Source organism: Nesoenas mayeri, assembly GCF_963082525.1.
Source record: "Nesoenas mayeri genome assembly, chromosome: 7".
NCBI classification, from domain to species: Eukaryota; Metazoa; Chordata; class Aves; order Columbiformes; family Columbidae; genus Nesoenas; species Nesoenas mayeri.
The window spans coordinates 31558106-31572005 of NC_137551.1; the positions used below are offsets into that span (position 1 = coordinate 31558106).

The following is a 13900-nucleotide window of genomic DNA, read 5'->3' on the forward strand; positions in this document are numbered from 1 at the left end:
GGCCCCTTGCAGTTCCTTGCCAATCATACCTCCCTAATATCAGTAATTCACATACAATTTCCACATCATTCTTTTGTCTCAAAAGGATCCTCTGGGTGCCTGAAGTACCTTATACATTTCTATTTTGGTTTGTAAGTCCTGTAAGGCTTTTTTCAGGTTCCTAAATTCTTCCTTAACTGATTAGACCTGTGCATTTTCAGCTCCAAATCTACAGTTACAGTGGAAACCTATCACTTAACAGACAGAAAAGCATCATAGCAAAAAAAAGTCTCTCATTTTCTCTTTTGTAAGTGTCTGATTACACGTTCTCAGGCAAATCAGATAACCTGAGATTCACTCGACCCATCCACTGGGCACAAACGTTATCCAACTTTGCCTTCACGTTGTACTTCAGAATCCCGGGATCTCAAGGCAAAGTCCCAGTACAAAATACACAGTGTCTCCCTGAAGGAAACCAACGTTGGTGGAAAACTACCCAGTGTCACAAGGAAAACTGCAGCTATTTTGAATTATAGAACTATACTCGGTAAATCGTTACAGATTAGAATGCTGAATACAATCCAGTAGTCAGAGAAAGAAACAGAAATCTCCAAAAATTTAAAAAGTTAACTACTAGAGACAGATTAATATTGGTAATTTACAAATTATCTTCTAAAAACATTAAAACCCAACAGCAAATTAATTTCCGTCCCAAACCTTTCTTCGTTCTCTTTCCCTTTAACTTGCTTTCTCCCTTTTTTATAATTGTTTCCTGAAGTTCTGATCACAGTATCACTGTATCAGTCCACTGGAGGCATAATACTAGCAACATTCCTTTAAGGGATAATTTAATTAAACTGCTAAATAATAGAAGAAAATTAATTTCCTCTTTCTCCGCTTTTGAGTACTTAAACCTGTGCAATTATACATGGAAAAAAGAAATGAACTTATCAACTCTGAAACCCCAAATTCCATCAAGTACCTTTCCAGTACCTAAAAAAATCATCCTTTTTAAAATCCAGTCATTAGGGAAAAGTTGTGTGTTCATACTGAAATGTGTGTCACTTCTCATGAAGACAAAAAAATAAAGAAAAAAAAATATTATGATTCCCAGAGAGAACCCACATTTCTAAAGGTGAAGAAAAGCGAAAAAAGCCAATATATCGCGTTAAATTACTTTGAACCCAATGTTGATCAGCCTGGGAAAGTGAGAGACTTCAGAAGGCAGATTTCATACTTACTGCTGGAGGAAGACAGTTCTTTTGGACTGGAGCACATGGGCTGAGCGCACATCTGACACAGACAGTCCCTTCCATTAAAGGTAACTCGATCGCCTGGTGGAAACGGACGCCTGGAGAGTTAAAGAGAAAAATGTATTTTAGCAAAGGTTATGCCAGAAATTTTCCTCTGTTCCCTATGCCTTGATTTTGCTGCCTGCCCGCAGTGCAATCAATATTTTACACAAACTCAGGCCAAATAGTTTCTGCAATGTGGCCTTGGCAAAGCCAGACACTGGAAGCAACGCAATCCATGGATGCAAGCAGAGCAGAGGTTACGCTTGCCTTGTATTTTGGTTTAAAAAAGTTATCAGACATACTTTATCTAAAGAGTAGGGACAGTGAAATCCTTTTAAGACACAACAGCTACATTTATGATGGTCTCAGCGTGATGCTGTGAGTAGCAAATGGTACAGAAAAGAACTCAAAGGAAGAATCAGAACTGGTCTTGATGCCAGTGAAGGAATGTGGAACTAGTCACTCATAAATACACTCATCTGTACTCAGCAAGGAAATAGATTACATTGCTGTTAACTCTTACTTGGTGTGTAAAACAGAGGATGAACAACATTTTGTATGAGCATTTCACTAAAATGAGAAGGTTCAGTAACTCCAAATCTTTAGTAAGACCCTCCTACACCACACCTCGCTCCAAATCTGTGCTTGACAAATGAACATCTGCTTGTTTCCACAAAATAAAATGTTTAAGGCATTGTTCTAGTTTCCTTTCCACTGCCATTCCTAAGTGGGCCATAAATAAACCAGCAGCAATACTGCATTTCATGAATCTATTACAATGACTCATCTTCTGTTCATTCAACATAAAAAGATTGATGGAAGTCAATGTACAGAAAATTAATGTCATGTTTCATACTGTGTCACCTACTTTCACACTGTTCTTGGGAAATAAAACTGGAACATACAAATCATATGATTACCGACATGCAGGATATTCACACACTGTTTAAAACCAAATTGAAAAATGATCAAAATACTTTCAATACCAAAGATCTTGAAAAACGTACCAGGCTATAGAAAAAAGTTCTTAAACTACTCGTCAGAGAGAACTGTGAAAGATCAGGGTAGCACCCAGCAAGTCTGCCACACTAACAACCAGACACATCATATGACGGGATCTCCAACAAGGTACTATCCCAGAATGGAGATTCTTGCCTTTCTTGTTCATGTCGTCCTCCTGCATTAAGTTTCAGATGAAGGAACAGGCTCTGTCTTTTTTGCTCCTCCCTCTCGTTTAATTCTACCTACATTGCTATCAGATGCTCCTTACGTGCCCCTTGGGCATTACGCTGAAACTTATTGAAAAAAAGTTCTGTTTTACCCGTAGGGCTCAGAACTGCAGAAATTAACCACTGGATTATCATCTTCATTCCAGCTTAGTAAGTACACACATAACACAGGTGGCTTTCTGTAGAACCACCATGGCACCATAATATCACTTTACTTTCCTATTATGTCTACAAGATTGTTTTTACTACTATAAAAATGTGCCATTATTATAAAAACCCACAGCAGGTTTATTTCCCCTAGTGTATCCAAAATATTTTACCGATCACCATAGCAATAAGGTACATGCTAAGACAGCCTAAATTCTAGCATGGTCCCAGTGCCTAGAGCCAGCTATCCATGGAGACTTTGGGCTGAGTTTAGGCTGCAAAGCTCAGCTGAGATTTTCAAGTATAGAACTGCTCAAATGAGCAGGTTATGAGAGAAAATGGAAGATTTACTCAGTAACTTCCTAAATTCTATATGAACATCTTAATGAGAGTTTAAACAAAAGTACAAGTTAAAAATGCCACCTTCTGTCCCATCCACACAGTCTTAGCCAACTAACTTTTTATTCCCTGTAGAACTGAAGACTGGTCTCTTACTGGGGACAAGAAATAGCATTTGGGAAGAGGAGGATCACAGTTGTCCCAAAGCCATATGTTCTTACGTGATACAAAAATGAAGCTCCAGTACATTTTCAATTGTTTAACAGTTCTTATAGCCCAAATTACTTGTCTGTTGTAGCATCCAGAACTTTGTTTTGCCTCGTTTCTCCCATCAAGCTGGGCTGATCGCCTGAATCAACCCACGTCCGTTATCTCAACCTGTAAGCCTAATATTTAATTATTTCATATGTGAGGGTAACTTTCTAAGAACAGGGAACTATATGTAACAGAGAAGCTGTGTTGCCCAAATAAGCGAGTGGTATTTTGAAGACCCTCAAAGTCAGACTTGCAGCAGGTTTTCTTTACAGCCAAGTGCTTCCCCAATAGAAATATGTCTTGAGACATGTGTCTCATGGTGACGCCTTTCTCCCTGTTTTCCTCGTGCTGGGGTCATGCCACGTTAGTTCAAAGAGATGACTTACTTGCAAACAGTACAGGCAAAGCAGCTTGGATGGTAAGTCTTTCCCAGAGCTGTCACTACTTCGCCTTCCACGAAGTCCCCACAACCGTTGCAGCGGGTCCCATACATGCGCTGGTAATCCAAGGTGCAGAGATATTCCCCATTCTTAATGAAAAAGCCTCCTTGTGCCAAGTCACAGCCACACACTGGAAGAGAAAAAACCCCCCCACAGATAGATTAAATACACCTAACTAAGGATGTCAGCAACAGCCTGCTGCCAACAGATGAGATGACCTTGGTGGTCTTACTCACTTCTACCACATTTTTGCTTTCTCCTCCTGTCACTACATGCTTTGGCATCCCAGGAGAGGGCTGGTATTCTCTGGCTACAAGAGAGCCTGTAATAAAGACTTTCTTGGAGGAATATACATAATAACAACTTTCAGGTGCTTGGTCCTCACCAAGACCTCAGTTACCTCCAGTCATCCATTTAATCATGTTACCAGTTATTTGTACCAATACAATCTTGCTTTCACTTCTGGACCTGGAGGTGAGCCGAAAAGATCTGATTCCATAAATAGGTCAGATTTTACTATATTGTACACCAGCATACATTTTTTCCTGCAAGCATGTGCTTTATTTTAAGAAACTTACAAGATGTTGCATCTTTTTGAAACAATGAATATTTTAGAAATGTTGTATGGTTCAGAGTAACTCCTCCAGTCCCCAGATAAGACTGAGCTGCTCCACTGTTGCTGCATTAATACTTTCCATTTTGCTGTAAAAGGTATGATCTTTGAAATGTTCAGGTTGCTTTTACAGTTATAATTTAGACATAAATACTGTGAGAAAGCTGCAGGGAAGAGACGATCAAGCATTAAAAAAATCAAGCCACATCTCCACTATATACACTTCATGATATATGAAGCCAAACTATGTAATAGTATATAAGATACTGAATAAAGCAACTAGGAATAAAGAGTTTTCCCCATCTGTTTTCTGAACAAATTCATGTTCCAAGAGCTACTATTACCTTTGAGTGCCTCATCTGCACTGGTCTTGTGTCTTCTATATACTAAATTCCCTGTATTTCATGGCCTACAGAAACAACTCTAATATCTGGATATAGACTTGATTGGCAGTTTTTCACTGTTAGATGCTTATTCGCCCAAACCAAAACACATCACAATCAGGTGCCTGTTTTGCTTTAAGGGAACATTCACAGTGCTACATGGGCATTTCTGCTTGGGTTGGACAAAGGACTTGAACCTACCGCTGTCCCACAGTAGCACCAAAACCATTACTTGTTTCATGCGAGCTTTTAAAACTCCTCTTTATTCACCTCCGTGGAAAGGCATAAACAGGAGCTGCTAGGTGAATTCTTAAACAAATAGATATAGGACCCTCCCAGGCCACTCCTACTGCTCCTCTGTATATTGCTGTGTCTGTGTAATTCAGTAAGAGAAACTACTGTTCACAGTGGTCTAGGATGCTAGGTTAACTCTGCAAGCAATTCCATCTCATCCCTCTTCATACCATACAAGTACATTCAGATCAAATATCAAAATATCAAATGTGAGAAATTCTGATTATTAAGGGAAAATGAATAATCAGCATTCTAGGTCCCTGCAGCTACAGAGTCCTTGAAAAATTAAAATATGAAATATAGAAAAGATTATCAGGGAAACTGGGATCAAGTAATCTCTCCACCACAAACTCCAAGCAAGATGTTGTGCATGACATTAATTCTCTCCTCTTAGCTACCTGCCTTGAAAATCAAAATCACAAGGTGTTTGGGGCAGGGATTGCAAATCCTCCATGTGTGCCTGTTGCCAAGGCTCAGAGGTCTAAGGAGTGTTACTGTAACAATAATTAATAGAATAACAATAAACAGAAAGCACTAAAATGCAGCTTAGAAATGAAGCAGTTTCAGTGCTGGCATTCTTTCGGTTTCACATTTCTGCATAGAACACTGTGAATATCTCATGTACAAACAAATTACATTTCACAGTGGCATTAAATCCACAAGCAGTCAAAACTGAATAATGAGTAACTTTGGAGAATTACAGAGAACTATTGTTAAGGCTCTAGTACAATGCTGCAAAATGCATTAAGCTGGTTTTCAGGTACACCTCCTTCCACTTTTTCCTTTTGATTTCCACTTTGTTTAAAATATTATTTTCAAACTAATGGTGCAATATCACACAACTATTATGCAGAAAATACTGTGACCTCTGGACCACATCACATTAGACTCTTCCTGGGCTGGGGACCATCTGGGCGTTTTCTACTGCAGGCCCAGAGGTGAAACCCAAGCATACCCTGTTTCCCCGAAAATAAGATCCACCCCACAAATAAGCCACAGCTTGATTTTTCAATATTTTTGAGGATGCTCAAAATATAAGCACTACTCCAAAAAAAAAAAAGTTCTAGCTACAGTTCATAAAAAAAGACAATTTAAATAGTGTCCATGCAGCTACACATGTAAAAAAGGCATCTTCTAGAGTGAAAATTAATATAAGACCCTGTCTTATTTTTGGGGAAATAGGGAACTTACAATAGGTTTGCTTTTCTAAGTTACCTTTGGTGGATCCTTACGATTAAATCATGGAGTAACTGAGAATCCTATTTTAATGCTTAAAAGTTGTTAGGGATTATTTCAGTATTCAGACTGTTAGATCCTGGGTTTATGGTGTATAAACTGGAGTATTGTCATGGAGTGGTCAATAGCAGATACTTCAGAAGCTGTTACATTTCATAAAGAGCTCTGGAGTACTCACATGTCTATGTGAAAGTTTCCTCCTAACCTCCTTTAGTCTGTAATTTAACTTGAAGCTTTAATGTTCAAATCAATATATAGAAATCATAGAACCATTTTGGTTGGAAAGGACCCTCAAGATGATTAATTCCAACCATAACCTAACTCTAGCACTAGACTATGTCCATAAGAGCCTCATCTACACATCTTTAAAACCCCTCCAGGGATGGTGACTCCACCACTGCCCTGGGCAGCCTGTTCCAGTGCTTCACAACCCTTTCCTTTTCCTAATATCCGATCTGAACATTCTCTGGCATAACTTGAGGCCATATATTTCAGCTTCAAGCTGAAGGCACTGAGCATGCTGCTGGATCTACCTCCGAAGCTGCATATGTGAACTCTCTGGTTCTGTACTATGGCCCCCAGGTCTACCAATGAGTCACTGTTTGAAAAATTCAGTCACGATGGCTCTCCTGACCTGCCCAAGCAATGAGTCTAATAAAGTAGGATGATCAAAAGTAATTTTCAATGCAAACTCAGTTCTAGTTTCTTCTGAAAATCCAGCTTCAACATATCATACAGAGGTCTTTGGTAGATCATTGCTTGCAAAAAAACCACTGCAAACTCCATGCAAACCCTAAAGGGCTCATGCACTCACAGTTATTAAGATCTAGCCCTTTTCCATGGCCACAGAGATTCAAGCCCAGTGACAAAAATGGGAAATAAAATTATTTGGCAAGTCTTGTAAATACAGTAATTACTATTATTTAAAAGAAGCTTCCTGTATTGTATTGCCCTTTTCTTTATGAAGTCTCCTGTCCACCCAGTCTCTCTTTGTCAATAACTCAGAATGAGTTAATTCTCTGATACAGGCAAGTCATGAATTCAGGCACAGCCAGAATTGCTTAAACCACCAGCAGCTCCATCATTTTTGGCCTTCTCACAGCAGGAAGCACACACCAATCTGCAAGAATTTAAGACAAGTCCTGGCAACCCCACGCCACAACGGATTTTTGTGGACAATTGTGTTCCCATCACTAATCCCAGCTTTAAGCTCCACAGGCAGGCCGTTAACATCCGTGGTCGGAAAAACACTGTTCCAGCTGCTCTCGCTGGGAGTCAGAGATCCAATCGGAAGGAATGAACATGACTGGATCCACACTTGGTGTGCAGTGTGCTGTTCAAACAAGGAATGGATTTAAACAGCTCTTTTGTTTTTCTGTTTTCTTTTTATGACTGTGCAGAAGTTATGGTTCTGACAACAAATCCCCTCAAGCTTAAACACACTGCCTCGGCACACATGTTTATGACCACTGTAGAAATGCCGCAGAAAAGATGGACCAGTTGTGATTGTTTTTATTAAAAAGAAAGACCATCTGCCCAGCATCGTTCAATGTGCACAAACAGCAGAAGCAATGAAGAAAAACCAGCTGTGATACAAATATCAAGTCATCAAATAAAAATGAACACCAAAATGATGACAGTTAATAGGAAGAACTGAATGTTCTTTTGGGGTTTTTTTCCTATGCTGATGGAAAAAAAAACCACCCCACACACTTCAAAATTATTAATTAGTGGAGCCAATAGTGATGTACAAATCATGCTTGAGAAAGCAAGAAGTGAGAGGTATTCCCTAAACATTCATCACATGGAAGCAGTTCTACAGGAGAATAACATTTCCCCAAGACCTTTCCTGCTGGATACGGTGGAAGAAATTAAGTTTTACAGGACCAGAACCTCCCTTCTGAAACAGGAGACACTGGGAACCATTTCTATCCCCTGAGGTACCAGAAGCATTGCAGGGGGGAGGAAATCAGCATTTTTATTTAAGTAAAAAAGAACCATTATATTCGACAATGTAATCTTTTCTGTGTAACCTCTTCTGGGTGTTCCTGTTCCATCAGGGGGATTGGACTGGATGAGCTTTTGAGGTCCCTTCAATCCCTAACATTCTGTGATTCTATTTCCAAGGGACTGGGATCATTCTTAAGTTGAGTCACTTCCAAGCTTTAACAGCTATGATGAAAATGAAGAGATATGATTTTTTCTAAGTGAACGGAAGTAGATTTGATCCTATTGAGCATTATGTAGGGTTTCCATAAGGGTATTGTCAGTGAGAGCTGAAAAAACAGGCCCTCAGTAAAATAACTCCATGTTGATGTTAAGGAAAAATTGTTTCAACACTGAAGAAACAAACCCACACAAGGAGACTCTATGAGCATGGGCTCTCAGTTTGCAGAAGTGAATGGTATTCATTAGGAACACTCTAATGATCTGCTTTGTCACTGTGCATTAAATAAGGTGCAAATTCAATTTCCTGTTGGGGTTTTATTTCTTCCTTGTATTTCTAAGCTTCATAGAATAATGGTGCTGTTCTCAAGTGGGAAATATTCATACAACATTTACCTCTTAGGACATAATGGATTTCTTGTTGGAAGGTAGAAAGGAATTTGGCAATGTTTCCATTTATCATCTACATCTAAACAAATACACAGGAAAAAGTCCCCTTTTCTTTTTTTTCTCTGCCTGAGAGTTTAACAAATCCAGTATTGATGAAAGCAAGCCTCATGTTCTTATTAAAGTTTAAAGTTTCCACATTTCAAATGAACTAAGTCTCTCTCTGCCTTCCTTTTCCTCTTATCAGCACTCCTCTTGATGGCATAACCTCCGGTGGTTCCTTAAGTCATTTAAAGAATGAATGTTCAAAGTATCATCAGAAGACCACATGAGAATGGTAAATCTCAGAAGCTGCGCTGCAGCACTGCAGGAAGATTAAAAGGCACCATTAAGGAACTGCATAAAGTTTTTTGCAAAAGCTGCAACAGGGATCCTGATAACTGTTTGTCACACTCCTGTCACAGCAGGTTGGGGTTTTTTTGCCACACGCTGATGAGAGATGCATTTCGATTTAAGCTGTTTGGAACGGTGCGCAGCACTCTCAGTGGTTCTGGAATCTCTTCTCATTTCAACAGATTGACTTTATAAACAACGCTGGGAAGACAAAAAAGCTTTATATACATGGAACAAATACAGGTGATGTTAAAATCTGCTTCATTATCTAGTCACCAGCTGGTAGAAGGGTTTAGCAACTAAAATATCTCCTGTGCAAAACGTGAGACTCCATTTCTCCTCTTCTCCGTTAAACTGGCCTGAGATGTCCAGCAGAAGCGTGTTTTCACCTCCAGCTAGGACCTTCTCATCTTCCCTTGAAAAACCTTCACCCTCCATTTCAAATATCCCGCCTGCACGACTCCTGAGTGCCACCGGCATTGTCACACAAGGAATTCCCAGTGGGGAACCTGAGTGAATCCTCTATGCTCAGAGTTTTAACTTAACTTCCCAATCAACGCCATGACGCTGCCTTTAGTCCTACAAGGTCATTTTTCTTTGGTTTTCTCTTTAAACATCTGAGATACAAACAATACTGCACGGTGAAAACTTTCCTGTCTGCATCTGATATGCATATATTTCAGCCTTTCTAGCAACTTAACAGACAGTAGCTAGTACCTGAGCTCAAGAGCAAATAAACAACAGCCATATAGAATGCAGCAATGTGACAGCTTCCCAAACAGAATATCCATGTTTTGTGCACCAGGATGGAAACAAGGGCAGGAATCACTCAACCATTTAAAACACCTTTCACATTAAACTAAGAACTAGGTGGAGATCAAAGTCATTTATGGGTCTGTGGGAAATGAACCTTGAAGAAAATGCAATCAGTGGAAAAATGTCAAAGTTTAGCCTGGTATAGCTTGGCTGTAACTATCTAGATGAGAGATCTCTCCAAAAAATATTATAAATAAGCAAACCAAGGATTAAGAATAGAAAAAAACAAATCTGCCTCATCCAGACTTATGGAACAAGCCAGGCAAATAAAGGACACATGACAACAAACCCAAGTGTCTTTCCATATTCTTATAATGATGCTCTGCCGCACTCATCAAGCACCTGTAAAGCATCCTGCTGGCCCTCTACTTTCAAAGAGATCCAGTAGCTTATTAAAATCTGACATGACATCTGTCAGCATTCATCAATAACAGCCAAGTAGTGCAATAAATTTCATTTCCTGTCAAATGTTTGGTCACTGAAAGAGACTTCAATTCCAACTACACTAAGATCAGTGTCAACTGATTGCTATTCATGGCATTAAAACCCCACGAGCAAAACAAGGATCCACTTTAGAATGGGATGAAACTGCTTGGGATTTTTTTTTTTCCTGTCAACATCTAAAGCAAAATTAACAATTCAGTGTTTTATGTGAAAATAGAAAAAATAACTTGGAAAAGAAGACCTAAATAAAAGAGGACATTGCTATTGAAAACAAGCACAAGGGCAGGAAAGGGTCCAATGACAGAGCAGTGTGACACAGACCTATGGGTCCAGTTTGCACCCTACTGCCAGTGCCCATAGTCACCTCAGCCACGGTGCCTCAGCAAGGGCTCCTTGGGAATTCTTATAGAGACTCTTTCCCACAAGTGTTGAGGGTGAGCAATGGCTTTCACTGCCAAGGGGTTGGATATAGTTTATTACCTGCTGCACACCCAAAACAGCCTATTGCCATCCCTAAGGCTGCTGCCATTAATAAGGCAGAGCTCTCCCTGCTGCCTGTATGTCCAGGAGGGTTTGGGTCTTCTGGAAAAACCACAGACTGGTTGGGGTTGGAAGGGACCTCTGGAGATCATCCAGTCCAACCCACCTGCTAAAGCAGGTTCACCAGAGCAGATCACACAGGGTCGTGTCCAGGTGGGTTTGAATGTCTCCAGAGAAGGAGACTCCACAACCTCTATGGGCAGCCTGGGCCAGGGGTCTGGCATCTCAAAGGAAAGAAGTTTCTCCTCATATTCAGATGGAACCTCCTGTGCTTCAGTCTGTGCCTGCTGCCCCTCATCCTGTCATTGGGCACCACTGAAAGGAGTCTGGTCCATCCTCTTGACACCCACCCTGGAGATATTTATAAACACTGATGAGATCCCCCCTCAACTTCTCTTCTCCAGGCTGAACAGACCCAGCTCTCAGTCTCTCTTCATAAGAAAGATCTTACAGCCTGTCTTGCAGCAAAGTTCCCAGGCCCTTACCTGAACCTGAGGTGAAACACCAACAGGAATCACCGCAAGAAAAAGAACAGGCTTCAGGACACGGTAGCTGAGCTATGCAGATGTAGAAATGGCAACTACAGCTACACCAAGGCCTGCTCTCCTATCAGACTACCTGAACACATCAGTTCACAGCTGAATCCCGTTTCCTCTCATGAGAGAAATTTTAACCTCCATTAGCTTCCCAGGAGCAGCAGAATCCCAGTGCTCCCTGGATTTTCTAAACCATTCAAACCTGATTTCCTGTCCTTTTACATGTTCTCCACGTCTCTCATTAGGCCTCTCTGTGCACACAGACAACAGCATGCCCCCCTTTTCATTTTTGCACTTGATTTGTGTACTAATCTCTTCAGCAGCAAGTACTGCTCATTTTCACCCTTAAAATCTTGACTTCCTCATTCCCTTCCATGGGACTTTCTATCACGGAGAAAGGATGCAGAGGCATAATCCTTTAATATCTTGAGTCGGATCCCCCAAGTCTTGACCATCCAAACCAGGATATTGTAACATTTCTGTCCCTTGTATTTGTATTCCGCTGGTAGAGCATTTCAGGCTCATATTTACCAATGTTTTGTATTTTAATGACTAAAAATGCGCTTTTCTTTACATGAAAGCCAACACACTCAGGTTTAGGAAAAAAAAATGAAAATACAAACACTCTCGAGAAAAATCAAAAGACTTAATAATCGTAAAGGCTGTTTCAATAACCAAGCTGAAAAGGGGAGTTCACAATCTGGTGTGGTGTATTGAAAGAGAATTACAAGGCTGGAGAGCTTTTATATAAAGCAGGCTCTTTGGCTCAGTGATTCAGAGCTTCAAGGGACCTCATATAATTTCCCAGTGCTCAGGAAGGAGCATGTTCTATCCACCAGTTAACGTTACCATGTCCATAGATCAGTCTCTGTTTCAGAAGTGTTTGTGGAAACGCAGGGGTCTTTTCAAACACTGCACTGGGTATCTATCACAAGAACGTCCTCATATTTAAACTTTCCATCCACTGACACTGAACTATTAATAGCACGAACTACCAGTTTACAGCCTCCTCCTGCCGCCACAGAAGGAATCTGATGACAGACCAAAGGTCAAACAAGTAATGATTTAAAACACATTCCAGCCTGTTGATACAGTGTCTGCTTACATGACCCCAACTTCTACCCCATCCTTCACGAGAGGAAGATCCGGTTCAAAGTCAAAGATCACAGAGCATCCCAAAATCTAAACTTAGGAAGCCTCCCTCTTCCCAGTCAAGCACATTGAACTACAGATAATGTAGCCTTGCAGAAGTCATCACATAAAAGAAATAGACACGTGCCTGGAACCTACACATACCACAAAGGATTCTAGAAGTACATATTGATATGGGCTTTCCTAAATAAGCTTGAAAGACATCTAACTCAAAAGAGGAAAATCAGCATATTTGTTCCATAATTAAGAAGCTCCTTTATGCTCACTTAGAGCAGTGTTTTAATAGAAGGGATACTATCTCTGTGGGATAGTCCGGGTTTGTGGAATGCTTCCTGTATGCCAAGACTTGGCTTTGGCCTTATAATTAGTAAGAATATTAGCTAGTAATTTAGTTTTGATATCTGATATTGCTACGGCATGTAAAACATTCATACACAGTGAAACATTTCCACCTGGCATAACCTAATCAAATGACAGACATATATGCCACATAGTGAGGAGTAGAAAACCTTAAGACACCATCCACATTCTCATGGCAGGACTGCTTATTTATGAGGTGGTTTTTTGTTGTGGGTTTTGTTTTGGTTTAGGCTACTATATGGAAGCTACACTATGTTTTCCTATTCGTATTTGACATCAAGAACAGGGACACTGTCTACTTTTTAAAAAAACTCCTACCACAAATTCTACATTACCTTGTTAAATTAATACAACCAATCTCTACATGTACCAAGCTACATAAACTTTTATATTGTTACTATGAAAGCTTAAAGCTTGTTCTGTTGAGCAATACACTGTACTGAAACCAACATTTCCCTCTAACCCAGAAGATGAATCATAGGCTTAATAATAAAGTCTTATTTATAGCAATTTTGCAAGCCTCAAAGTTTCCTTTCCTAGTACATGCAATAGGGTAAAATGAACAATCAACTGACAATAATAGAAAATTATCATTTGTATCAGATGACAATTTGAGATATTCAGATCTCTGCTCAGGGCTTGATCTGACACATATTTACATATGTAACAGCCATTGCAGTGAACAGTCTTAGTTTTTCCAGAAAAGTTATTCATGTACATAGATGCTTACAAGAAAAACTTCTTACTTTTTGTAAGCTACTAATTCATTCTTGTTAGTGTTAATGCTATTAAAGACAAAAAGTAAAACAATGAGTTATCCAGCTCGGTCTGTTCTCCCTCCAACCGCCTCATTGAACTCGCCCTCCTCTCAGCCTGCTGCTTCCATTGCCTTGTAA

At 39.9% G+C, this 13900-nt stretch overlaps 1 protein-coding gene across 7 annotated transcripts in view; it reads right to left on the reverse strand.

Moving 5' to 3' along the window:
* Positions 1-3752, reverse strand: part of ABLIM1 (actin binding LIM protein 1) — a gene marked incomplete at both ends in the record, with an annotated part of 87656 nt that extends 83904 nt beyond the window's left edge. For 6 of the 7 annotated variants that reach the window (XM_080347971.1, XM_080347969.1, XM_080347970.1 and 3 more), the window contains 2 exons: positions 1221-1330; positions 3631-3752. In XM_080347971.1, coding sequence (XP_080204097.1) covers positions 1221-1330; positions 3631-3737 — 217 coding nt within the window. The remainder of the gene's footprint in view (positions 1-1220; positions 1331-3630) is intronic. The other variant, XM_080347967.1, reaches the window with a different exon arrangement.
* Between the last annotated feature and the right edge of the window lie 10148 nt (positions 3753-13900).